At 45.3% G+C, this 26,504-nt stretch overlaps 1 protein-coding gene and 1 non-coding gene across 2 annotated transcripts in view; one reads left to right on the top strand and one right to left on the bottom strand.

The window, feature by feature from the left end:
* LOC119433582 (uncharacterized) overlaps positions 1-24,935 on the bottom strand; it is a 328,885-nt gene extending 303,950 nt beyond the window's left edge. Inside the window, exon 1 of the mRNA XM_049672518.1 lies at positions 24,096-24,935. Coding sequence (XP_049528475.1) covers positions 24,096-24,189 — 94 coding nt within the window. The 5' untranslated portion in view covers positions 24,190-24,935. The remainder of the gene's footprint in view (positions 1-24,095) is intronic.
* On the top strand, positions 15,473-15,655 carry LOC119437882 (U2 spliceosomal RNA). The gene has a single exon (XR_005189571.1). It is a non-coding gene; the product is annotated as a U2 spliceosomal RNA (small nuclear RNA).
* Positions 24,936-26,504: the final 1,569 nt, after the last annotated feature.

The raw sequence follows: 26,504 nt of genomic DNA, 5'->3' as shown, positions 1-26,504 counted from the left end.
CTACAACGAAGACCACTACAACCAATATGCCTGTATAACGAAGAAATACAGGTGTCCCCGATGGCTGATTTGTTTCTTTAAATGAACGCCACGTAGGGGTGCCGCCACTACCCTCCGCAGACGTCACCGAGGTGCGCCAGCGCTAACGTCAACGCTAGCGACGCACTTGACGAGTGTGCCCATGTCAGAAATAGTCCTGCTGCAGTACTCTAGGAATCGCTCAACTCGTAAGCTGTTTGTTGTAATGCCTCAGCGGGAGCGACGGCCGACTAATACGTCGTAGTTGATGGCGACGTGATGGTATAACCGTAACTGACAACCGACGGCATCTTCAAAACCATCTAGGGCGGACAGAACGCGAAAGTCAACAAAGGTAACAGTGACGAAGATCTTGTAACAATTTTGACAGCAAGGGAGGCGATAGCGGCATTCGACGATCCGCAGCTTTACGTTGCAGAGCTTCTATGATTCTCCACTGAGTAGGCTGTGAACGTCGATGCAATAAGGTCGGCTGCAGTCGCAAAAGCATTATCCACTTCTTTCACTAAGTAAGTCTCACTTGAGTTCATGCTAAATAAATGTTTTCGTTTGTTTAACGTGCTTAGCCTGCTCAATTGTAAGCAGTACGATGTGCGACCTCTACAACCGAGTGGCCTGTATAACGAAGGATTTCGTAGGCCCCGAGCACTTCGTTATAGAGGCGTTTGACTGTGTCGTGTGTCGTACACTCAAGCGTCATTCGGTTATTGTGTTAATGAATATTACGTAGAGTAAGAGCACTTAGCACATGCTACGAGCTTTGTTGAAGTCGATCCTTTTTCTTACAACCAGCTTGCAGAACTGGTTACTTTAATCAACTAACCTAACCTTTACTATCTACGCATAACGAAGAACTAGCAACATACTTGACAGTGAGTTACTAACCTGTTGTGAGTAACTTCGTCCGTTTGTTGTCAATTGTGAGTGAGTATGGCCCGCGGACCCCACGGCCAACTGGTGCTTTAACTTCAATACAACCTTGCTGAATGAAGCACGACTCCGTTTTATGTGGCTGCTTTTCTACTGCAGCATTACGGAAATAAGCATGCCGGAGAAACTGCTCAGTCAAAGAAAGAGAGGGAATAAGCCTATTTACTTAATACCTAGTCCGCTCATCGGGACGATGTCAAGGCAAGATGCACCAACCTAAACTTCGTTTGCTATCTAGTGTCGTTACACGGTGCACGTGGAACACACGAAGCTTTTCGCACACCCCGTCTCCGTCACCTATACCATTCTCTCAAATTGCACGTTCTATGTGGATCATACTGAAGCGCGACAAATGCATTGTGTCGGCTGTGGCTAAGAGTAGCTTTTACAAACGCATTTGCTTACCGCATCGGGATGGCCGACAGCGCCCCTCTGTCGGTGTGTTTTCTGGGTGCCCCTTCTCTGTCCACAGAAAGCTTTGGTGGTGGTGGTGGTGGTGGTGATGATGATGAAGCAGGCGCAGAAATTTTTGCAGTAGAGGTCTGCCTCCTACAGATGCAGCGTAGGCTCTACTGCAAAAAGTTTTGTTGTAGAGCATAGGCTGCATTTTTTGGAGGCAGACCAGAACATGCCGCTGTGTGCCTACAGTAAAACAAGCATTCGAACGCGCTCCCGACTCCTCAGCGGTTGGAGTCCCCCAACTCAAGAACATCAGCACCTGTTAGGTGCTTTGGCCTAGCAAATGCGAAATAATCGGAACAGAAGTGGCCCCGAGTTCACCGGGATTCAAATTCAGTTCGCAATAGAAGACACCCTGGCAGTTATCCGTGCCTGGTATACTGTGGCAGGGGCGCGCTCGGTGCGGCACTTGGCTGCAGATTCGGTTGATCTTGATAGATTAAGCTCGTAGACAAATCGTTTCATCCCTTTCTCGGAGCTGGTGGCACTATATTGTTGAGTTATCTGAGCTTTTTATCTGACAACTTCAAAGGAACAATTTCCTGGCTGCTTTTCTTTCACTTACATTTTTCAACAGGATTGAATTTATTGGGCCGCCTCGCTCAGGAAAACACCTGTCATTGTTGTTTGCCAACTTCGTTTGAAGTTTCAGTCGCGAAGAGAGAGCCACATCTATGCAGCAGCTCGCGTATGTTGCGGTGAGATGCGCATACGACGGTAGTTTTTGTCATTTTCTTTCCGAAGAAACCAGGCAGGGAAAGGGGCCGAGCGCTATACTGAACAATGGGGACCAAGAAATGCGATCTTTCTTCATTTTTGCTTTAGAAATATAAGGTAACACAAAGAAGCGCAAAGTTCATGATCCCCTCCCGATGCTAGAATAAAAATGCATGTCACCGCAGAATTTAACCTGCTATTCTTAGCAAAATATAGGACCTCCGTGGACACACATCTCAAATAAAAATAGAACCTCTACCCTCGCTTGTTCCACGTTTTGCAGTTTGAAAAACTCGTCTTGGAACAACCCGAAAACGGCCAACGAGAATGAAGAGCTGCACCTCGGGAATGAAAAGCAAAATAATAATAATTACAATAATAATAATTATTCAATCAATCAATCAGTCAATCAATCATGTTTATTTAACGTGCCCAGGAACAACCCTAAGACCTGCGTGCTGGCGCACGCATACATTAAATCCCAAAAACAAAAACACTGCAGGGAAATATAATTCAAAAATAAATGAATAAAAAGAAAAATTGTGAAAAGAAGAGAGCACCTACAACAAAGCGCAAAGTAAATACAAAAGAAAAAGGAGTAGAAGGACACTTCTTGAACAATGCATGAAATTATAACATAAGGAAAAGCTCGGAAAAGAACGATGACAACGAGTTATGAAAGATATCAAGATCACGAAAGTAAGCGTTATAAAGACTCTGCATTCTGTGGACGGTTGAGTGTTCGTGATGACAGGCAGGAACATGAAAAGGTCTATGTTCTCTGGTGATCTTGCGCGGAATACGAAACATGATGCAGCTGAGGTGTTCGGGGCACGTGAGGTTACCGTGAAGGAATATGAAGAGAAACAGAAGATCAGCGCGATTACGTCGGTAGCGAAGTAAGGGCAATGACAACCATCCAACAGTACTAGTACAAGGTCCAATGTCCACGTTTGCAAAGCGGTGATTATATATGCTTAGAAACTTTCTGGGCCCGATCTATAATGTCACTGTTGGATCTGGAAGAGCCATTCCAGGCGACCGACGCATATTCGAGTTGAGGAAGACAGATGGTTATGTACAACTTGTGGACTTGAATTCCCTCGATAATCTGCAGACAGAGCCAAGAGAGCGTATACCCCGCATTGCTACACGTTTAGTGTGAGCAGAAAAGTGTAAGGTTGCATCAAAAAGTACGCCGAGATCATTGATCTCGCAGACCTTACACAACGGTACAGAATGAACAGAATAAGAAAAAGAAATACTTGCTGTTTTGCGTGTGAAAGTTATGCCTTTGGTCAGCAGCATTCAAGGTAAGGTTATTATCTTTGCCCCATTTAGAAAAAAAAAAAAAAACAGGTCAGACTGCAGGGTGCGACAGTCATCAACAGTGTGAATTTTCTTAGAGATCTTGATGTCATCGGCATATAGAAGGAAAGAACAGTTCCGAATAGCAGAAAGAACGTCATTAATAAAAATCGAAAAAAGGAGTGGTCCTAACACTTACAATTGAGGGACGCCACTAGTTGCCATGTAAAAAGAAGACGTTTGGCCATTGACGTTAACATAACACGATCTATCAAGAAGATATCTGCGCAAGACATTCACAACTGAGGAGTCAACATCAAAGTGTGTAAGCTTGATCAGAAGCAGTGAGTGGCTTACTACATCAAAAGCCTCGCTGAGGTCACAATAAATGGTGTGCACTTGCCCCCTTTGAAGTACCGGCGTCGAGATCTGTGTCATGAAACTTGCGAGATTTGTGATAGTGGAGCGGCCGGTGAGGAATCCATGTTGATTCGGAATCAATGTGTTCTTCACAGTAAAAGACAATATGTTGTGAAAAGCAAGCTCCAAAACGTTAGACGTGGCACAGAGAAAAATCGGGCGATAATTCGAGACATCGGTTTTACAGCCAGACCTAAATACAGGGAAAAAAAAACGAGCAGTTTTCCACATGTGAGGGAAAGTGGAAGTATTCAAAAAGTTCTTAAATATAGATGTCAATACTAGGGCAAATGTACTGCCGTAATTATTATATAAAAATATTATTATTATTATTAATAATAACAATAATAACAATTAACTAAATAAACAGAAAGGGAAAACTTGTTAATCTGGTGGTGGTGGTGGTGGTGGTGAATTGTAGCAACAGGCGGGTTTAGCCTGGCGATCAAGGCCGGCAATTGCTAAAGCTAGAGTAAGAGAAGAAGAAACAGGTAGCATAAGATAGCGTCAGTCCGGTGCCAACATTTGTGAAAACGAAGTTATCTTTCTCAAGGCTTATCATGAATCCATTTGACAGGAATATGAATATGTACAGCTGGTTAGGTTGATCACTTCTGCTATTTGGGGGGATTTGGGCTTGTTCCCTCTGAGCTGTTCCTTATGTTTTGTCAGTACATCAGTCGCTCATAATATTCTCGAGCTTGTTGTTCAAACTGTTGCCTCGCATTCATGAATTCTATTAGAATGGTCGAAATTTAAGGTCCCCTAGACGGGAACTTTTCTTTGAAATGTGACCTCCGTCGGAAACAATAAAATCACCAGCTATGACCATCATCTCTTAGTGCTGGGTAACTTGGTAATGAAAAATAACGACCATGCATGTTGTAATATATACCATGTAATATTTTTTTTAGTTTGTTACGCCCATTGATTGAGAGGACATAAGGCGTCATTGGTTTGCGAGTGAATGCCACTAGTGCACATTCTTCTGGTGATATGCTGAGAGCTTGTTTACTCAAGTAGCTCGCTGTCAAAGTTGCTGCTCTTTGAAGCCACGCACGTACCTGAGGGCGCGTGACTGTTGAAGTCCTGACACAGATGTCTGCGTATATTGAAATCTTGATGGTAGTTGGCAATTACTCCGCAAGTCCAACAAGAGCGAGGTTGAATAGCGTCGGGCTGAGAGCACCACCTTGAGGAACGCCCCTGCTGATATAGCGTCGCGTAGTCGGGCCAGTTAACACGAAGAATGATCTTGCAGCCAGGTAACTTGCAATCCACAAAAAGACTCGACCACCTAGGCCAACCGTCGCAAGAGCATCGAGAATGGCCTCATGTAATACGCTATTGTATGCGTCTTTCACATGAAAGAATGAAGCTGCAGATAAACGCTTACGGGACCTTTCGTGCTGAACATACGAAACGAGATCAACTACATTGTCGATGGAAGAGCGGTCACGTCGGAAACCAGCCATGGAATTCGGGTAAATCTTGTAGTGTTCAAGGTACCATTCCAGGCGGCAAAGGATCATCTGTTCCATTATCTTTCCTACACAGCAGTCAGCGCTATTGGGCGTTAACCTCCCTGCCTTTCCTTCTCTACTCTTTCCTATCATTTAGTTTGTTACGAATTTGCACTACCACTGTTTCGCACCCAAGATGCGCAGACAGCACTGTGCAAATTAGTACAATGTCGTTTTCCAGTGTTCGTTTTTTCTAGGGATAGGTGACTATTAGAAGTTTCGAATGCGAATCGAATACTACGCACACTCTATTCGTATTCGTATTCGAAAAGGAACTGTTCAGTAATTTAGAATATTAGGAACCGACCAAATTTTTCGCAACAGCCGAAGGAAAGTCTGGTCACTGCTCTCCGCCTGCTAAATAAAGTATTTGAAATCATCAGAAGTGAAACAAAGGCAAAAGTTTTTGAAACAATGCAGAAACAAAATCGGTAATGCAAGCTTTGTTTTTGGTTTGGCGGCGGAAGCCTACATGACAACCTGTGATTCGGGCTTGTAGTGTGTCATTTAGTGTTTTGGCAGTGTATAGTGATGTAGCAGTTTTGTCTTTTACGCTAAATCATGTGATGTTTTCTTTGCAACGTGCCATTTTACATGTGTCAACGGCACACAAATCCTTCAGCAGCTTTTTCTTTTCTTTTCCCACAATTTCTTCTTTTTGTCAACAATGTATTTCGCGCTTTTTAGAAAGCTAGTCATACAACAGCCGTTCTTTATTGGAAAGATTTTTCGCAACTTGGCTCTAACGTTTTCTAATGACAATTAGGGACTTGGCGTTGAAAACTGATCCTTCGTCCCTGATAGCTGCATTTCTTGCACTTGTTAACCTCCCTGACTTTCCCCTTTCTTCGGTCTCTCTCTTGCACTAGTTAGTGCACGCGCGGTATGCATAATTACAAAAAATATGTCTGATTCAAATACATGCGTTTGCGTTTGACTATTGGATATTTGATTCGATATTGAATACTTACTATTCGCATTCGATTCTTATTCTAGAAAGTTGATATTCATCCACCTCTACGTTTTTTTTTTTTTTTTTTTGCGTGAGCCTTAGATTGAAAAGTGATGAAATATGAAAGAAAAAACATACCAAACTTCATAAAACAGAAACGTGTGGATATTGTATATATTCATCGCAGTGAGGTTTAATTATCTTGGCCGCCTAAGACGTGCCTTTCGGTAAAAGGGACCTCGTTTTCTTGGGGACACGACCGCATTAAGCTCTTACCATATTCGTTCATAACGAGTACAATACTAGGCGTTTCATTTCAGTCCAAAAATATTTTTTTAGAAATCGTTTTTGGCAGATTGCACGAATCTACTAATCGATGTGAATTACTAAAAGAGGCGGCCATTACTGGCGCGAGAAACTGAAATGAACAGATGAGTAAAGAACAGAACTTCACTAGCTTTGTAACCAATCACTTTAGTAATAGTGTAGTAATTTGCGGATTCAAGCCGGTGAGCTATCGAGGCACGTCTACTTGGCACTCGCCTACAGATGTCAAGTTTTAGAAGAGAAGGTTGAGGGTAGCAGCGAACTAATGAACCAGGCCTTAACCAAAAGAATAATTCAGAGGCCGTAATTAAGTCGGATGTAAGGCTCCAAGACAAAGCAACAAGGAACCTAATAAAGAAACGGCACAGCATGAAAGCTTCCAACCCCAAAGATCGGCACGCATTGGTTGAACTGTTGAAGCTGATCGATCAGTGGAAAATGACTGGAAAATAAGTGGAAAATAAGATAGATTCAAAATTATAGCATTGGTAAGATTGAGGAGGCAGTAAAGTACGCCAGAAGCATAAAATAAATAGGAACGAGACTTGACTCAAGCATGACGTATGCAGTCGAAGATAAGCAGGGTAACCTCATAAGCAATTCCGATTATATCGAGCGTGTGTGTGCGTGCGTGCGTGCGTGTGCGTGTGTGTGTGTGTGTGTGTGTGTGTGTGTGTGTGTGTGTGTGTGTGTGTGTGTGTGTGTGTGTGTGTGTGTGTGTGTGTGTGAGTGTGCGTGCGTGCGTGCGTGCGTGCGTGCGTGCGTGCGTGCGTGCGTGCGTGCGCGCGCGTGTGTGTGTGTGCCTATGTGTGCGAGTGTGTTTTCTCTGTACAGAAGCTTTAAATGTCGCTGGTGGCAGATAGCGCAATTCTACTAGTTGACCTAGATTACTCGAAAAGGAGTACATTACCTGCAGAAAAAATCGCAATGCGTAATCGAATATTTAACAAAGTACCACAAGCTTGGCTTTTAAGTAATTACTTTATGGCGCATACTACACAATTTACGTATTTTGTAGCCAATGAGTTCGCAAGGCGTACCATTTGTAACGAATTGTGAGGATGACACCAGTTTAAATATATTCATTCCCAAAGTGCGTGAGGAAATATATTGGCGCTCCAGTTACTTTTGTGCTTCACTGCATAAAACCCCGTTTTGTTAAATAATTAATTCAAACAACTGCGCATTTTTGACGGCGCATATCTGGAAACTGGTGTCATTCTCAGAAGTCGTTACAAGTGGATACGCCTAGCAAGTTTAATGGCTACAATTCGTAAATTGTGATACCCGCCATAAAAGAATTAGTTCAAACTTAATTAGTATTTTTAAATCCGCCAAATACGCGTTCCTATTTTTTGTGCAAGCGATGGCTGCCTATTCAAGCAATCCAATTCAAGGATTAAAGTTTCGTTATTTGCCACAAGCACTTTCTTATAATTCAGCTGAGTAATAAAAGAAGGAAGGAAGGAAAACAAGAGGTGAAAGGCAGAGAGGTCGTAAAAAAAAAAAAAGAAAGAAAAGACCTGGCACAGTACCCAGAACAGTCGTGTAATCACGAGTAAGTGCAGCTCAAAGAAGAAATTGAACTTCTCGCGTAACAACAATGACATCAGAAGGGCTTTGCAAGTTACTTCCCGGAGAAAAGCGACGTCAGTTAGAATAACAGTCGATCTAGGGAAAGATGGCGCGGTTTTTGCATTGGAAAAGCTTGCGACCCTCGAACGCAATGACTTGCGACCCTTGTGCCCCACAACTTTGCGCGCATAAGAGACTTGAAAGAAAGCCAATATTTATCCATACGAAAGGAGACGCTATATAGAATCGACAAAAAAAAAATGGGCAGGCTGTATCAGGGACGCAGCCGCAGTGGGGTACGTGAAACGTGATGTGCGTGCTGCAGATGACGTATGGGCGCAAGGGTACAGAAACGACGTAACCAAATGTACAACTTACATTTATTCACCCATTAGAAAGCTTGCATGCGTAACTCATGTAACAGCTACTGGGCGTCTTGCGCTCTTATTTTGCATTCTCACTGCCTACTCATAGTGGGCCCGTTTGTTTTGCGAAGGGTGCTTGGGCACTAGGGTAAAAATGGCCCAAGACTTCCCTGCGCCGCTCCAGCCCGCAGCATTCGTAGATGGTTGGGACTCTTGCGCTTGCCGCAATGTCCTGCGCTTGCGCCGCCTATGGAGACGGACACGTTTCGCCGGGGTAAAAGTGATGGAGTGTCTCTTTGTCTTGCTGCCAGAGTATGTCCACGCCATTTCTGGACCATACGTGTCGAAAGGAGGGGGGGGGGGGGGCATGGAAGAGCAAGCGTACTGCAACAAATTGCACACTTGTAAGCCTTATAACGCCTGATGAGCACTTGCCCGAGTTTTATGGATTATAACTTTACTACGTCTGAGTGAGCTCTATCAAACGCGACCTCTCCCGGTCGGATCGACAAAAGTACTGCCGAGCTATGTCTTTCCGAACGCCGAACGAGCGGCTAAATTTAGCTCCGATTGCGTCATGCGTTTCGCGACAAAGGCGCCATCTGTGCACGTGAAACATGCATGTGATCAAGTAATGGCTCCTTTCCTCTACACAGCGATGCTAAAGCAAGGTGCACGGGTTTCAAGGTTGCAAAGATATAAGTGGTAACGCTATAACATGTTTTTGTTACATGCGGCCCAAATATGAACAACTTTAAAGACGTGTTAAGTAAAAAAAAAAAAGAGAAAGAAATACGCCGATCAAGCCCAGTATTGGACTCTAAATGATGTAAATGTTATTTGGCTTAACGAGGTAGCAAAAGTAGTGGATGACACGAGCAGAACGTCGTCGTCAGGAGCTGTTAGCTGTCACGAGGACGAAGGCGATGCACAATGCTTGTCGAGGGGAAAACTTTGATGAGAGCGCTATGGGCACAGAGAAATACAACACTGATTGAAATACATTTAAGGCTTAATACCCCTTGTGTCCCAGTGGTACATCCATACTGGCGGATGGGCCCAAGAATGGGCCCATATTCAATGGCGCACACAGTAATCCACACACACACACACACACACACACACAGATATATATATATATATATATATATATATATATATATATATATATATATATAACGTGAGAGTCTGCCGGGGATCCGGTATTTGAACAGGCACTCGTAAGTTGAGGACGCACGTACGAAAGAAACGAAGCCTTATTTCCTACGTTTCGGCCAGGGTCCGGACTTCGTCAGATAATTCCCTGACGAAGGCCAGGACCCCGGCCGAAACGTAAGAAATACTGCAACCTTTGTTTTGTATACGTGAGTCCTCAACCTACAAGTGCCTATATATATATATATATATATATATATATATATATATACATATATATTTGTGAGACGTCGGCTGATGCGATGCCTTTATTTCCGAGCAGTCGCCCGAGTCAGAGACGAAGCACCGCACGAGACAAAAGATGATGATGAGTCGTATGTACAGATGACGACGACGATATGCACAAATAGCGCTCACACAAGATGATGAGTCGCATGTACAGATGACGACGACGATATGCACAAAATGCGCTCACACTAACTTCCCCCCCTTCAGGAAAGCATTCAGCAAGACCGCAAGCTAGAAAGGGTAGGTACGGCGATGTAGGGTTTCAGGCGAGATACGTGAACGATTTCCGTAGTGCGGCGGCGGCGGTCAGTAGCTGAGCTGACAGGAGTGACGCGGTAGTTAACGGCCGAAGTTCTTTGCAAAACGGTGTAGGGGCCGAGATATCTGTGGAGAAACTTTTCACAGAGGCCCGGTGCGCGAACAGATGTCCACAAAAGAACTTCGTCGCCTGGGCGGAACGAAGCAACGCGACGCGTCGCATCATAGCGAATTTTCCTTTTGTCCTGAATGGTAGCGGTGTTGGCGCGGGCAATTTCACGGCAGCGGGCGATGCGAGCAGCAAATTCTTCAGGAAGAGACGCGGATGGAGCAGCAGGTGCTGAAAGGAGTGTAGTGTCCAAGACGAAAGACGGCGCCCGACCGTACACAAGGAAGAAGGGACTGTAATTGGTTGTACGTTGGACGGCAGTATTGTACGCAAACGTCACGAAAGGTAGGATGGTGTCCCAGTTGGTGTGATCGGGTCGAACATACATTGACATCATGTCGGACAAAGTTCGATGAAAACGCTCGGTAAGGCCATTTGTTTGCGGATGGTACGCTGATGTGGTCTTATGGGTGGTGTCAGAGGCCTGGAGGACTTCACGAAGGACATGCGAAAGAAACGTCTTGCCACGGTCACTCAGGAGCACACGAGGTGCGCCGTGGTGCAAAACGATACCGTGCACGAAAAACTCGGCGACTTCTGAGGCAGTACCAGAGCGAAGAGCAGCTGTCTCAGCGTACCGCGTTAGGTGATCCACTGCAGTAACGATCCAGCGGTGACCAGCGGGCGTGAGTGGGAGGGGTCCGTACAAGTCTATGCCCACAATCTCGAAGGGGGTGGACGGGCATGGTAGAGGCTGCAGAGGACCGGTTGGAAGGGATGTAGAGCGTTTTCTGTGTTGGCATGACGCGCAGGAGCTAACATATTTGGCGACAGAGATGGAAAGGCCCGGCCAGAAACAACGCGTTTTGATGCGGTCGTAGGTCTTAAGAAAGCCGAAGTGGCCAGCCGTCGCGTCGTCGTGAAATGCTTCTAATACTTGGAGTCGAAGTGAGCGAGGTATGACTGGTACCCACCGGTTACCAGAAGGATGGTAGATTAATCGAAATAACGCTCCACCCTGAAGCTTAAAACGTGAAAGTTGTCGTCTTAAGCGACTGTTGGGGGGTCGTGCCTAGCCAGTAAGTCGGTCGATCAGCGTTCGGAAGTATGGGTCAGTACGCTGGAGTGAGACGAGGTCAGTGTACGGAAGAAAGTCAACTGAGGCAACCGCCTGTCCCGGGCTACTGGACGTGTGCTGAGACGTGTGGCTAGATGGTGACGTGCAGACCGAAGGTGAAGCATGGGCGTTTGGAGACAGCGGGCAGCGCGACAAAGCGTCGGCATCTTGATGTTGTTTGCCGGACCTATACGTGACAGTAAAGTCATATTCCAGCAAGCGCAGTACCCAACGGCCGAGGCGTCCAGACAAGTTTTTCAGGGACGACAACCAACAGAGAGCATGATGGTCGGTCACAATTGTGAAATGGTGGCCGTAGAGATAGGGTCGAAATTTTTGTATTGACGACACGATGGCGAGGCATTCCTGTTCTGTAATTGTGTAGTTGCGCTCAGCAGGAGAAAGAGTACGACAATATATATATATATATATATATATATATATATATATATATATATATATATATAATGTTTTTTCATTCATTTTCATTTTCAATTCGTAAGTACAAGTAATTTCCCCTATGTTGTCCTTGGTGTCATTGTTTAGTGGCTTCTTATGATATATATATATATATATATATATATATATATATCCGGCGAGAAAACGACTACGACGCCAAACCGCGGGCATAAAGCTAGATCATGTTGCGCTTTAAAATTGTGGGCCCATCTGCTTGCTTTCGACCCTTTACGAAAGATTCACTATTGATTCACTATGATTCTATTCCAAGTAACATTACTTTGAATAGAATCAGAGACACACTTCACTATAATCAAAGCAGAGAACAGGCTGGGTTTAGGAATGGATATTCAACAATGGATGATATCCATGTCATCAATCATATAATTGAGAAGACTGGAATATAACCAACCTTGTATATGGTCTTCACAGACAATCCAGACTTTCGATTCATTAGAAATACCAGCAGTCATGGAAACATTGCGTAGTCAAGGAGCAGAGGAAGCATATTTGGATATCTTAAGGGATACCCGCGAATATTTCACACTTACAATATCTCTTCAAAGAAAAGCAGAAAAATATCAATTAAGAAGAGTGCCAGACAAGCAGGCATAATCTCCCCAATTGTATTCGCTGCACACTTAGAATAATCATTGAAAATGATCGACTGGGAATGATTAGGGGTGAGAATAAATGGGATATATGTCATTTACCTACGGTCAGGAAATCACTCTGCGCTGTTTAGCAGTGCTCGAGAGGACTTGGAATAAATGACTGGAGACCTCAATTAGCAAAGTACATTTTAGTACTAATCTATACTAATCAACAGAAGGCTAAGGTAATGGCGAATAACCTAGAAAGAAAACAAAAGCTTGTGATGTCAGCCTCTTGAAGGTCGGCAACACTACATTTATCTGGGCCCATCAGTCACAAGTAACCTGAATCACAAGAAATTTTTCAGATGAATAAAAATGGGTTGATGCGAGCATGACCAACGCGCATTATTGTGTATGACTGGTACTCCAAACTCAATACCAGCAGCAATAACAGCAGCAGCAGATTTTTTTTTTGAGAAGTGAGCAATTATGGCGCTATATCTGCGGAGCTGTGAATTTAAGGATAACCAAAAATCTTGAGAAGTAGTTACGCATCACGCAACGAGCGATGGAACTAAAAATTATGGGCATAAAGTTAAAATATAAGAAGAAGGCGCTATGGATTACAGAAGAAATGATTGTAGCTGATATTCTAGTTGAGATCAAGAGGAAAACCAGACTTAGTCTATGTAATGTGTGGAGCAGATAACCTCCGTGGTCTATTAAGTAGCAGAATGGGTGGCGAGGGAAAACAAACGCAGTCGAGGTCTTCCGTAGGTTACGCGGTGCGACGAGATTAGGGCATTTGCAGGCATAAGACAGTGTCCGCTGACGCAAGACGGGGGTGATTAGACATCTCTGCGAGAGACGTTTGTCATGCGGTGGACTTAAAATAGCAGGATGGGGATGTTTCTTAGAATACGCTTTCTAGAAGAACCTGGACATTTCTTTTGTTCATTTCACCCCCGCTCCCTCTTGTTTTCACCCTTCAATATTAGGTTGCACGAAGCCCCACTGTCACCGTTACTGGGGGCCACGAATAAGCAGTAAGAATTGAAGGAAAGAATCCTTACGAAATACCGCCCTTGTGCAGTTTCTACTGCGATATGTGTCGTGGCCAGTAATTTTTGCAACTATTAGAGAAGTCGGCATTAACAGTGAGACACAGGATGAAAGAGCGTCTTTATGACGGCTTAGATGGTGCGTAGTCTCAGAACTGATTTTTTCAGAAAAAAGCTCTGGCAGTGTGTTACGCTGCGCCTTCTCGCGTGCCCGTGGATATTCCAAGGCAGTAATTCGGGCTAGACGGTCTGTCATACTGAGTAACTGAATTTAGCGATAACGACAAAGAAAAGTTGGAATATAACGCCATGTGCTATCGTTCTTAATCCCGTCTTTGTCCTATTAGCAGTACTCAGTATATAAAAAGGGTGACCTTTTTTAAGTTTTATGGAACTTTTTGAAATCGCCTGCGGCAGACAGCATATTTCTTGTCCTTGAGCTGGATTATTTGAAGAGGCGGATTATACTAGCACGAGAAATCGAAACACATACTCAAATTATTAGCAAAAGCCATCATTTAACTTCTTAATTAAATAATTTACGGCACATCCACTTGAAATGAATTGCCAGGATGGCACCACTTTCGAGATATATTTTCCAAAGTGTGGAAAGAAATACATGCGCGTTCCAGTTACTTTTGTGCTTGCATGCATAAAAGAGCGTTTTATAAAAAAAGTAAGTGGAACAACAGTGCATCTTTAGGGCAACTTTGATGGCGCTTATCTCCGAGCTCGCATCATTGTGACAACGCCTTGCAAACTCACCAGCGGCAATTAGTAAATTGCAATATGTGCCGTAAAGTAATTAATTTAAAATATAATTAGTGGATTTCTGGTTAAAGAAACACCAACCCTTCCCCTGTCGAGAAAATGGGGGTAAGCGAAGCTTGTCGTGTGTGTATCTGACCTTCGTGTTGATTTTCTTTCGCTCTCTCTCTTTCTTCTCTCTCTCTCTCTCTCTCTTTCTTTCTCTCTCCCTCTTTCTTTCTCTCTCTCTCTTTCTCTCTTTTTTTCTTTGTCTGACCTTCGTGGTCATTTTGTATATTTCTCTCTCTCTCGGTCTTTCTTTCTCTCTTTATTTCTTTCTCTCTCTCTTACTTTCTCCCTGTCTCTCTCTTTCTTTCTTTATCTGAGCTTCGTGGTGATTTTCTATATTTCTCTCTATCTCACTCTTTCTTTCTCTCCGTCTTTCTCTATTTTCTCTCTCTCTCTCTCTCTTTTTCTCTATTTCTTTTCTGTGCCTGGTATGTGCACGTCATTGAGCTTGGACCCTTTCTGCACTATCGCCAGGATCGGCCCACTTTTCAGCGTGACACCACCGCCGCCACCACCACCACCACCTCCGCCGACACTTGTGAGCCCCCTACAAAGGTTTGCTTAAAAAAAACCAGTGCCATTCCACTCTGTGAAGGTGGATGACCAGCGAAGCTGTGTATAGGGTGATTGACCATTGCTCCGGTGAAACGTTCCAAGTTTGCGGGATCGGGACCACATGGACGGTTCGCATTTCTTTTCACCTTGCGGTCCTAGCCGGCAGCACGCTTACGCTTGGCGTCCGCGGCCCGCTCATCACCGGTGGTCTCCTTCCGCCGCCGCCACGCCCACTCCCTTTTCTGTTCATGCCATCGTTCTTGGTAGGCACGCTGTTCTTCTCCAGACCGTGCAACACGCGGCCTACCCATTTCACAGTCAGCGCAGAACTGGGGAAAGGAGCCTACGTAGAGCATGACGTCAGGAGACAGATGACACTCAGATTGGTAGGCGCTAGTTTGAATACGCGGGATGGCGTACACGTGTATGGTGTGAACGTAGACATGGCCAACCCGGGTCAAAGTGTAGTATCTATTCTTATGAGCTGAATATCTGATACGGGTTGTATTTGGATCCAAGATATGAAACTTACTTTTGCAAGTTGGCTGAGTGTTTGAAGTCTGCTTCACCTCTGCCGCGGGTCGGTCCGGTATTGCACTATCTTCAGAATTTTCGGTGTACAGACATCGATCCACTAGAAACTAGCCATATACAGCTTCGCTGTAAATGTTGAATATGGGTTTCAATTTCTCATGCAAGTAATGTCCGCGTCTATGTGTAATCTAACTCAAGGACTAGAATTATGTTATCTGCACCAGACTACTTTTATAAATTGCATAAAACTTAAGAACGACCACCCAGCATATATTCCCTTCAATCATTTTCTCTGCCTGAGTCTTGTTATAGTGCATCGCTAGTCAGCCGCGATCGAACTTAGTGAGCGTAAATTGCGCTTACGAGCAATAGTGGGAACCGGGAAATGTCCCCAAAATAACGCGCAAACAAACCCCGCCAGAGTTCCACAGATGTTGGGGCGAAACGTACTAATAAGCGATAAATTGCTGGCACTGACATCGCGCCTGACGGAAACAGGACGAGGCAGCGACTAAAATCAACAGAGAAAGAAGTGCATCGCATTTTGCTTGAAATAATGGCTCCGTACATGTGAACTCGTGTGCGCATCGCCACATTCGACCGGCACTCATTGACTGTTAGCCCGTGCTGTCCATTTACTCATGCTCTACTACCATGTTATCTTTGCAGAATGAAAAGCGCCAGTTATCATTATCTTGTAAAAGAAATTCAAGAAGAAATGTGAACAGCCCAAATATAGTTACACCCGTTAAGAGAGGGGAAGAAATACTTTTATGAGAACCCGAGTGACTGGCCCAGCCTACCACTCCAGTTCTCCCTGTCACCTTCCCCCTCCTCAAGGGAAAAAAAGAAAAAAAAAGAAAAAAAAAGAATATTAGCCATACGCATGGAATTCTGCTCTAGATGATCCCAGCAAAAATTAAAGAAAAAAGAAACAGGTGCGGAAACGAATAAAATGTAAAAAAAAAAAACATATGTAGGCGCCTGAAGAAAATAAAATGCCCTCTGAACAGACACGGATGCGCGTCCTCGATAAACTTTCAAGCAGGTGCCGCATGTCTTTGTCTCTCAAGAAACTCAAAAGGGCCACTTACGTCCGTAGACGCTGACACTATGTTCATGCGATAAATTACAAGCTGATTCAAAGAGACAGGGGATAAACCCATCACTGTAATGCCGCTGTCTGAAAAGAAGTGTGACAGCACTTCTTCAATGTTTAGAGACGGTGCTTGAATCCGATGGAGTTATCAGCTTGCAGCTGTCGAAAGTTCACACAGCTCATTAGTCTGCGAGCCACTTCTAAAACAGAAACAATAAGGACACTGCCTAAAAAAGTCATGAATGAAAGACGCAATTGCTTTCTACCAATACAGTTATCCTCTGGAGTTCTGTCTTATAATGCCAGTCAGAAGGACACGATGTTCATTTTGATGACGTGATTCTGCTCAGTAGGTAACCAAAACAACACGCTAACAAAGCTATTTCTGGGCGCTTTTGGGATCGTAATATATTACAGTGTGATTGTTTTTTTACTTCGAACACTTAAAAAAAAAACTACAAACTTTACTTGAATTACGTCACTACAGATGAAATATCTTCCCTGGCGGACATCATTTGCAATAAAAACTAAAGCTACCCATTCACTAAATGAACTAACTGCACTAATTAACTTCTTAGAGACAGGCCACTTGTCCGGTTAGCCATTCCGTCGAGCTTTCGTTTAGTAAACTATTGTTTAGGAGGACGCGCACCTTTATTTTCTCCTCGTATAGTGGCGTGAATTTTCATGTATAGTTTTGCGGCTCATAAGCAGCAGCACATGACAAACAGAAGAAGAAAAAAATGTTCGCGTCCGGGCTTGAAATACAACTCGAAATCCTGTTGTTCTGATCTGTGTTGTTTTATGGCGCCCCGATGCCGCCACAGAAATCCCAGTTCCCAAGCCAGAGATTTTGAAAAGAGAAAAAATGTAGTAAACACACGCACATACAAAAAAGCCAAGCGAGAGATATGTATGAAGAGAGGAGGACGGGGAGAACAGTGTGCACGTGGAGGCCTACGTAGCGGCTACAGCAGCTGTCGCCTCATTCGGTGTGATATTAGCAAAGGTCGCCTAACTTCCCCTGTACTTCTACACTAGTGCTTCGACAGCGACGGCTGTCGTCCCGCACAGTTAACGAATCGGGACAGTGTATAGCCCACGCCATCCGCTAACTTTACATCACCGTCTTGTTTGTCATCGCCATTGGCGCGCTATCGTTTCAGGAGAGTGAAAGCACGCGTTTTATAGCACACGTGGAAAAGCGTTTGCACTGCATAGCCGTTGGTGCTTGCGCGCTCGGCTCGGTTTCCAAATGCGCGTTGAGGCACCGCGAAGTTGAAGCTCGAGCCGATCGCACTTTTGCCACATTGACCTGTCATAACGAGGACTCTAAACCTATACTCCCCACTCCAACTTGCCGGGTGTATAAGACCGTGCTACCAATGGTCAGTGAAAAAATGTGTGAGGAGAAAGTTGTAAATTCAAATTCTGTGGGTCAGAGCTTTAAAGATTTGATTCCATGCGCATCGTTGCCATTCCACTTCTCGGACAAATTGAGTCAAATTCATGGGGGCAGCAAGTGGTAACTGCAACAATTCTGAAACACGCTGGAAGACCTGTTATCTCTTAGTCTCCCATGGCTTTCCCTAGCCAATGCCCAAGTCTATCGCTGAAATATTTCACATTCATTTCACTAGCGCCGTGGTTTCTTAAATTCTCGAAAAATTACTGCTCGCGTACCGACACAACCCAGATGTTTCATAAACTCACAGGTGGAGTTGCACAGTTCACACATTACGCAACGTGACGTGGAAGATCGCAGGGAAAGTCATGCCACTACGCGGACAATGTACGCCACACACCGCAAGCACAATGCTGACGCAGTTATGACGGAGCAAGAGCGGCGCATTCGTTGCACCACATGTTGTCCTCGTGCGGCTTTGCACAACTCTCACTCGCTTCGCGATATATATACACGTTGGCTTCGATGGGTCCGCGTTGTCATCGTTGTTATTCGAAGTTTCATGCTAGACATGCTGCCAGGAAAACCTCACCAGCTTGAAGTACAAAGTTTTATTTCTCTCCCTCTTGTCCCAACAGGTCTACAAACCAACGAAAAGCAACTGCCTGCGCTGAAATACGAAAAAGCGAGAAACCCGATCGACATTGAGCAGCAAGTTGGTGCCCGAATGAATCAAACAAGCGCAGATGCTCGACGAAAAACTTGAGTGCATGTTTAACGGATACATTACACAGTGGTTTTGTGTGCTTATCATGTCTCGTCTGGGTGCGGTAAGTGAACCCTCCTGCTGCTATTCATGTGCTGTTATTCTTCATCCAGTGATTGATGCGAATGGCTGGTCTAGTCAGTTTGTTGTGATAGATGACATTTACCACACGGCGGGATTCGCAAGTTTACTCGGCACCTGTACCTTTATTTTCTTTTTCGGCAACAGTCGTGCAACGGGGGTAAGTAAGATTCAGAGCCCGCATTCGCTCACAAAAAAATAAAGTTTTTACGCTAGGACTCTTGGTAAGACCAGATGGCAACCAATCGCGATACCAGACATATTGTTAGCAGATGTGTCCGGTCAATGACAAACAGCACTTTTGAACAAACAGATTAGTGAATTCGGCCCCAGTTTTTTGTTCAACATACATTAATAAAACATGTCAATGCTTTTCGTACAATTATACCTGAATATTTTACCTGTATGGAAACACAAATCACGCAAGATCTTCTTTAAATATTTTTTCCTAGTTGGCAAATCGTCTCGGGAAACACTTTCAATTCGCTATAGAGATTACTTCCATCAGTTGCTTGATTTGAACAAGCAAAATTTAAGGGTTGGTTAGAGGAATTATTATGCAAAAGTTTAAGGAAACGATCCAAGTCTAATTTATTAGGACGGGGAAACGAGAGTTCGTTATTTGTACGCAGCCTATCGAAATTGTGCTGGCGTACGTTCCTTAGCTCAAGTATTCACGGGAAACACGCTTTCATGAAAACTACATTTTCAGCCGAATGAAATTTGCGAATATCGCATTTGGCAAGTGCCATCAAGCCACGAACGGCGGCTTCCCGCTACCCTTTAAAAAGAATACAATCAATGTTTTCTATCAGTACTAACCTCTGGGGATGAAACTTGAAGCGCAGCGTAAAAGCTCAGGGGGGGGGACTAAGGAACGCGCACTAAGCGTTGGAACCCCAAATGTTAGGTGCAACGTTGAGGCAGAATCACGGCAGTACGAATCAGAGAGCAGATGGCGTAGCTGATATTCGAGCAGAGATTACGAGAAATGAAGTGGAGGTGGGCATATCATGTAATGGCGCGGAGCAGGTGACCGGCTGTCTGTTAAAGTAACAGATTGGGTGCCGAGGGAGGCGAAACGCTATCGAGAACGGCAAAACTGTAGGTAATGTGATGACGTTAGGAAACATGAAAGAATATGATGGAGTGGGCTGACGCAAGACGGGGCGTGATTGAATATCACTTCGTCCTGTGGTGAACATAAATATAGGTTGGCAGTGGTGATGACGATGATGAAAGCAGGCTTATTCAAGAAGTTTGAGCTCGATGCAGAAATAATTCAACCAGCAGTAACTCATTCCGCTTCACTAACATGTCCCGCTGTCAGGGGCTCGTCCCAAAGTGAGTGCCAGGCCCGTGTCCGCGGTTGCGCGCCCGGGTCCTGAGCGAATAACATTATTGCCATTATCGACTCTGGGTCTTTTATTTTAATTTTTTTGTGCACGCCTAATGTTGAGGTTCTCGTTCCTTTTCTACTGATAGTGTCCAGCATGAGCATATGGAAGTTTACAAAAGCACGCATCGAATAATGTCGGGTTGCTCAAGAGTGCAGCGCTTGCACAGTGTACCGAAGGAAGAAAGAAGGTCTGGGATGCGCACTGAATATAGGCTAGTAAATTGACAGACCGACTTAATTTCAGACGCCATGCACTAGCGTTATTATCACTGAGACAGGTGGCTTTTAGTAATTTTCACACATTGGCATTTCTAATGGTCATTGGCAGATGCCACTTCTGGAACCATACAAACACTTAACATCCTTTGACACTTCTAGTAGGATAAGTTGCTTACTTGGGTGACCAAAAATTCGAGGGCGGGATCCCATAAAAACGATGGGCATCGTCCTTCACGAGTTCAAAGGGAAAGGCCTCGAGGCTACCGAACGTCGGCAGTCTCGGTGCCTTACGGTATAGTGTGACGAGGGTGTATTGGCCAGTTGCCTGCTCCTAAGCTCATGTACTGCAGGACGCCTTTGATGAAAGGATGTTACAAATCCACCGCCACGGTTGTGAGGTGCACTGGCTAACATTCCAAAGACCATGTTCAGTAAACACGCACAAATACCCATAAAAGTGGACGGGGCATAAGTCGCGGCCGCAGCTCAATTGAAGGAACGTCGCAAGCGCACGTCACGCACAGGTCATGGGTTCGGCGCCTACAAGCATAAAGTTGTCTTTTCTTTCATTTTTCTTTGAAAATTATTAACAATATGAAGCTTATCACACATGTATTTGTGATAAATCTATTACGTAGTTATTTCTAGGATTCCATAAAAAGCACTTAATTTTCCTTGTGTTTCCTACTTCATTGTATGTTGTCTTAATATGGTTGTCACTAAATATCGAGCCGATTGGCTCCCCTGATTCTTCTCTTCCATAGATCCCACGTTTCGAGAAACAAATGGTTTGCCGTCTGACCCAAACACTGGATGTCCACGATTAGGCACGTCATGGGCGGTCAGAAAACTAAAAAGACTAAGCGTTGTTTGGCACAAGGACGTTAGTAAAGAGCCATTTAACGTTCACGAAGACGTTCAGAAAGCGACGCCGAGACGACTCCTTGTTACCTAAGGCGCCCAAAAGCCATCAGATGTACCAACGCACTGAAAACATTCTCCTCTCATTTTCTGTGGGTTTTTCTTTTTATTTCCGATTCCGATAGTAATACCTCTGCTGGTCAGGTACCATTGCGTCAAATGTTTTCTGCTGATATTGAGCATGGGGACAGATTCTATCGACGACCACGAATCCTATGTGCAGCTTAAGCGAGTGACCTGAACGCAGAAACAAAGTTGAGTTTTTATTTTTTATTTGACCTATAATATGATTTGAAAAAGCGAAAGCAGTTGCAGTGTTTAGGACGGCGGACTGTTGGGTAGTTGGTGTTGCATATTCGTAGGAAAATTTGTTGAAGAAAGAAGAGCTTCTCTTCGTTTTCCTACAAATTTTTCGCTCAGCGTAATGTTAAGCTGTACTGTGTTGCGAGCTCCTCATAATACGGCATTCTTTATCATACAAAAGTACATATTGCTGCTGAAATTCACTCGTATCAACCTCGTGCTATCATTGTTGAATCATTTGAGAAATTACTACGGAGAAACCGGCGACAAAATAGATGCCAAGTTTTCAAATTACATAAAAAAACAATCGCTTGTCCTTTCTTTATATTTCTTCGAAAGAGACTGCCAGTTTAAAATTCTGTAAATGGCCGGTGCAATAACTGCTTTATTTATTCCTCATGGGGCCTGCGTACGCCTATGATCTACTACAACCGATAATACCAGATGGCTGAATTCTGTAACGAATCTCAGTATCACCAGCCGTGGTGGCTTAGCGGCTGTGGTGTTCCTCTGCTAAGCACGAGGTCGCGGGATGGAATCCCTGCCGCGGCGGCCGCATTTCGATGGGGTGAAATGCGAAAACGCCCGTGGCGCGACCATTGGGGGAACGTTAAAGATCCCCTGGCGGTCAAAATTAATCCGGAGTCCCCCACTACGGCGTGCCTCATAATCAAGTCGCGGTTTTGTCACGTAAAATCCCAGAATTCAATCCTATAGTATTAATTGATTGTAACTAAACTGATTACGTTCATTGATTCGCCTTGCTTTCGTTTTTTTTTTTCAATGTTGAGCATTGTTGTACAGAATAATACAGGGAAATTTTGTATTCACCGGTGTAACGTCGAAAAAAAAAAAACTTTCATAGAACGTTGATTCTTTGACATTAAGACCAACAAAACACTGTTGCACATATTTGACCATTGTTGTAATGGTGAAATTTGTGCTGAAAAACAACATGTACCATGCGGCTAATTAGAAATGTGAAGTCAGCGACCTGAGCCCGGGAACAGCGTTATAGTCACGGCTCTCAGTGATTAATTTTGATGCCATTATCGACAATAGGTCTTCTTTTTTGTGCGTGCATGATGTCGAGGTTCTTGTTTTGTTGGAAGTTTACAGAACCACTTATCGAATAATGTTGGCACATGACACCTGTAAGTCCTTAGTTATGTGGGCGACTTAATCAAATATCAAAATCACGTACAAACAACACGGGACAATATTATGTGAAGGGATATAATAGCACGTGTCATTGCTGGTAATTTGTCTGTTGAGAAGTATTCACCTAAATATGGGGGTGTAGAGTTTGCGTCCCGCCCTTCCTTTTCTGTGGGCTTTTCTTTCGTGGTATATGTATGACCAATGGCAACATGTTCAAAAATTTATCTCTCAAAATCTTGACCTAGTCTCAACAAGTTTCAAACAGCAACATCGAGAAGGCACTTCCTTCTAATAATATACACATTTACGAAACTTAGTCATAGCTTCGCTGCGGCTCTATAGCTGTGTTTTGGTCAGGACCCCATCAGTGTTATAGCACAGCATTAAGTGCAGACTAAGTGTCATAAATGTGCATGTCATTAGAAGAGGGTACCCTCTCGACGTTGCTAACAAAAACTGGTTCAAACTAGGTCAATCTTTTGAAATATAATTTTTGAATGTGCTGCTTGCTGAAATACTCTGGTGCACTGCGGCAAAGTTCAACAGATTACCGAAGGGGCAATGCCCAATATTGCTGAGTATGTGTGTTGTGCGTCCAGCGCTTTGTCTTCAAAGTAGCAGGCGCGCTCGGACACTTCTTTCGAGTGTTTTTCACTCCATCCCTCTTTTTGTTGTTGTCTCTGTCTGTCTATATCTCTGTGCGTGTGCAGGCGTGTGTGAGCGTGGGAAATCGTGCTGCTATTCGCAACACCGCTTTGGACTGTTATTCAGCTGGCACCTGGATAGCTAAACCATCGATATAGTTCCAACTTGGAAATTTTAAGAAAACGATCACTTTCATTAACTGCTACAAGTCCACACTCATGGAGCACGAGTGAACGCAGAAGCAACGTCTTTTTGCTCGCGAATAGAAAACAAGACACGAAGCAAGCCTCTGACAGTTACCTCTAACTTGCAGATACAGCGTGGCTAATAAAAGCGCTGGACAAAAAGTAAACGAAGACTGAGAAGGCTCACTTTTAAAAAGGAAGGAAGAAGAGGTTCCGGGGAGGGTAGGAGCGTATTTTAGTAAATTCCTCTTCTTTCTCTCCTTTTTACTGTCATTTTGGAGTATGGGTTCTCGCGCTCAACTACGATAGATGCCACTAAAGCAAAAGCCACGTCGGCAGAGCGCTTACCCACATCAGTCGGCGCAGCAGACAGCAATGCAGACGGCTGGAGGCCCCAGATGCAAACGGCAGCGCAGGTCACAAGCTTTGTCGCACACAGCATGCTTGCGCTGTCCCGGAGGCGACGACTGTGACACCAAGTCGCCCAACCCTCACCAAACTGCGGTTAAAGACCACGTCGGCAACGGCCAAGAATAGTCACTGATGCGGCTTTGGTCCGGAACCAGGAATGGCCGTTTTTGCTCCTGGAATCTCTCACTGGCGGCCGTTTCGCTCCGCGCTCGACGAGTGTCAGTCACTTAGACAACAGCAAAGTCTGCGATGGCGCACGGGTGACGAATTGCGCAGGTACTGACTGCACGCACAAGTTTTGCGAAACTGGGCCTAGGCGTCGACCCGCAGCCAAGCCGCGACAACTAAAACAGCGTTGCGGGCACTGTACCATCGTTTCCGACGTGCAACAACGACTTCCGCACGGTACATTTTTCTAGCGCGAGGCCGACAACACTTTCGGACTATCCGGCCAATCCCCGACAGCAGGGCAGCGCGGGAAAAAAGAGAAAACTCGAGAAACGTTCGGCCACCGGCATCCGGTGCTCTGAAAGCCCGCTTCCTGCGCCTCCCTTCGGCTTCCCTGGCTGCAGCGCTCTTCGCGTCCCTCGCACACACGTCCGCTCACGATCACGGCGCAAAACTATTCGGATGGAACGGCCGTACGCGTTTGCTGATTCGATTTGCCAATGGTTATGCTGGCACAACGCAATGCGTCCGGCTTTAGGGGAGAGAAACAGTCAACAAGGTTGCCCTTCTGATCATGCGGGCTTTAGCCCCGAAAAACATGCGGGCCCTGGCATTCGCTATACTTTTTTTTTTTTTTTGGCGTGCTTTTTTCCGGAGTACAGTTACAGAAGGACCGCTTAAGCAGCTTGTTCGCGAGTTCTGGATATGCCTCCAGCTATAATTAGTGGCATTCCCCCCTTTTCACTGACATAAAAACTCTGTGCGTACTCTATTATGTTGAAAAATAACGCTGATCGGCTGTTTAACTTATGATGCACAAGAGCCCCGCAAACACAACTGGGGTTATTCCCTAATCGCACAAAACTCCGCCCTCTATCTTCAGGCAAGCGATAGGAGCCCGAATAGCACAACAGTTGTAAGGATGCACAGCGGTAACACGTGTGGCTACCGTAAGGAACGTTCGCGCCGGAGCCAATGACCGACCTTGCTAGACAGTTGGCATTCCGCGTCAGTACCTGCGGGACCGCGCACAGCCGGTGACGGCCACGTCGAAAAACTTTGCCGAAGTGGGTGATGTGCAGAAAGAGGTCTGTGCATAAGTAACTGTGGTCCTCGCCTTCAACCTCGGAGCGTGTACCACGTGGTGGTCGTCGACGACGGGCGCGCGGCGAGCCCCAGTGGGGTTGCAGCGGTGTTCAGCTGGAGCGGCGCGCGCAACTGGTGCCCCGACGCAAGTGCGAGCGCTCTCGTGCGGGCCGCGCACCTTGGCCCGACTCGTCGTCTGCGCTCTGGTTCCGGACCGGCTGTTCGCGGGCCGTCGCTGCTGCTGGCGCATGCGCCCGCCACGCCGCGCACGGAAGAACACGCGTGCTCGTCGCCCCCCTCCACCCGGTTCGATTCCCGCGTGCGCTGTGCGAGTGGGGAAGAGCAGCGCGTCCTCCTCCCCTTTACAGGCCGCACCCGTCGCTTTAGTCGCAGCAGCCCAGTGCTAACAAGCGTGCCGTTCGGTTCCAGTTCGCAGGGGTGCTGTTTGGCGGGTGCGCGCTCGAGCCTGAAGAGGCAAATAGCCGCGCGGAAGTGCCGCCGCTATCGTCGGGAACACGTGTGGTATCGCGATCGTTTGTTCGAAGCGACTCACGTTAAACGGTGCACGCGTCAGATAATATCGGGTGGGTCGGTTCCTCGGCTGCGTGCGTTGCAACAACGTTTTATCGCGGGAACACCCAGTTCCGCGTAGGCCGCGTGGTTCCCATTTGCAATTCCGGCCTGGCGCATCCCTCCCCGCAGTGGCAAAGACACGGGACGTGCTATAGAATTATTTACTCGTCGTGCTGGTGTCGGTCGCTAACGCTGTTTATATTCGCAACAGAAATTGATAGCATATCTTTCGACTGGACGGCTGGCAGCTAGTTTACGCAAATAGGAAGCTTGATCACTAAATGTAAGGATGCTCCTGTAGAAGGGGTTAGCTTTCGCCAGATATCACCAGATTTGACACCGGGGCCCGTATTCACAAAAAGCTCTTACGCTATAATTGTTCCGAAAAGAAATTCAGCCAATCATGATGATGGACATATAATTAACCAAGAGGGCCAGCCGATGGCACAGAGCATTAACCAACGAGAACGTTTGTGAACGCAGCCCCAGATGTAAGAGGTGCTGTCGCTCGAAATTAGC

Source organism: Dermacentor silvarum, chromosome 1 (genome assembly GCF_013339745.2).
Source record: "Dermacentor silvarum isolate Dsil-2018 chromosome 1, BIME_Dsil_1.4, whole genome shotgun sequence".
Classification (NCBI taxonomy): Eukaryota; Metazoa; Arthropoda; class Arachnida; order Ixodida; family Ixodidae; genus Dermacentor; species Dermacentor silvarum.
This window is presented reverse-complemented; position numbering and strand designations above follow the sequence as displayed.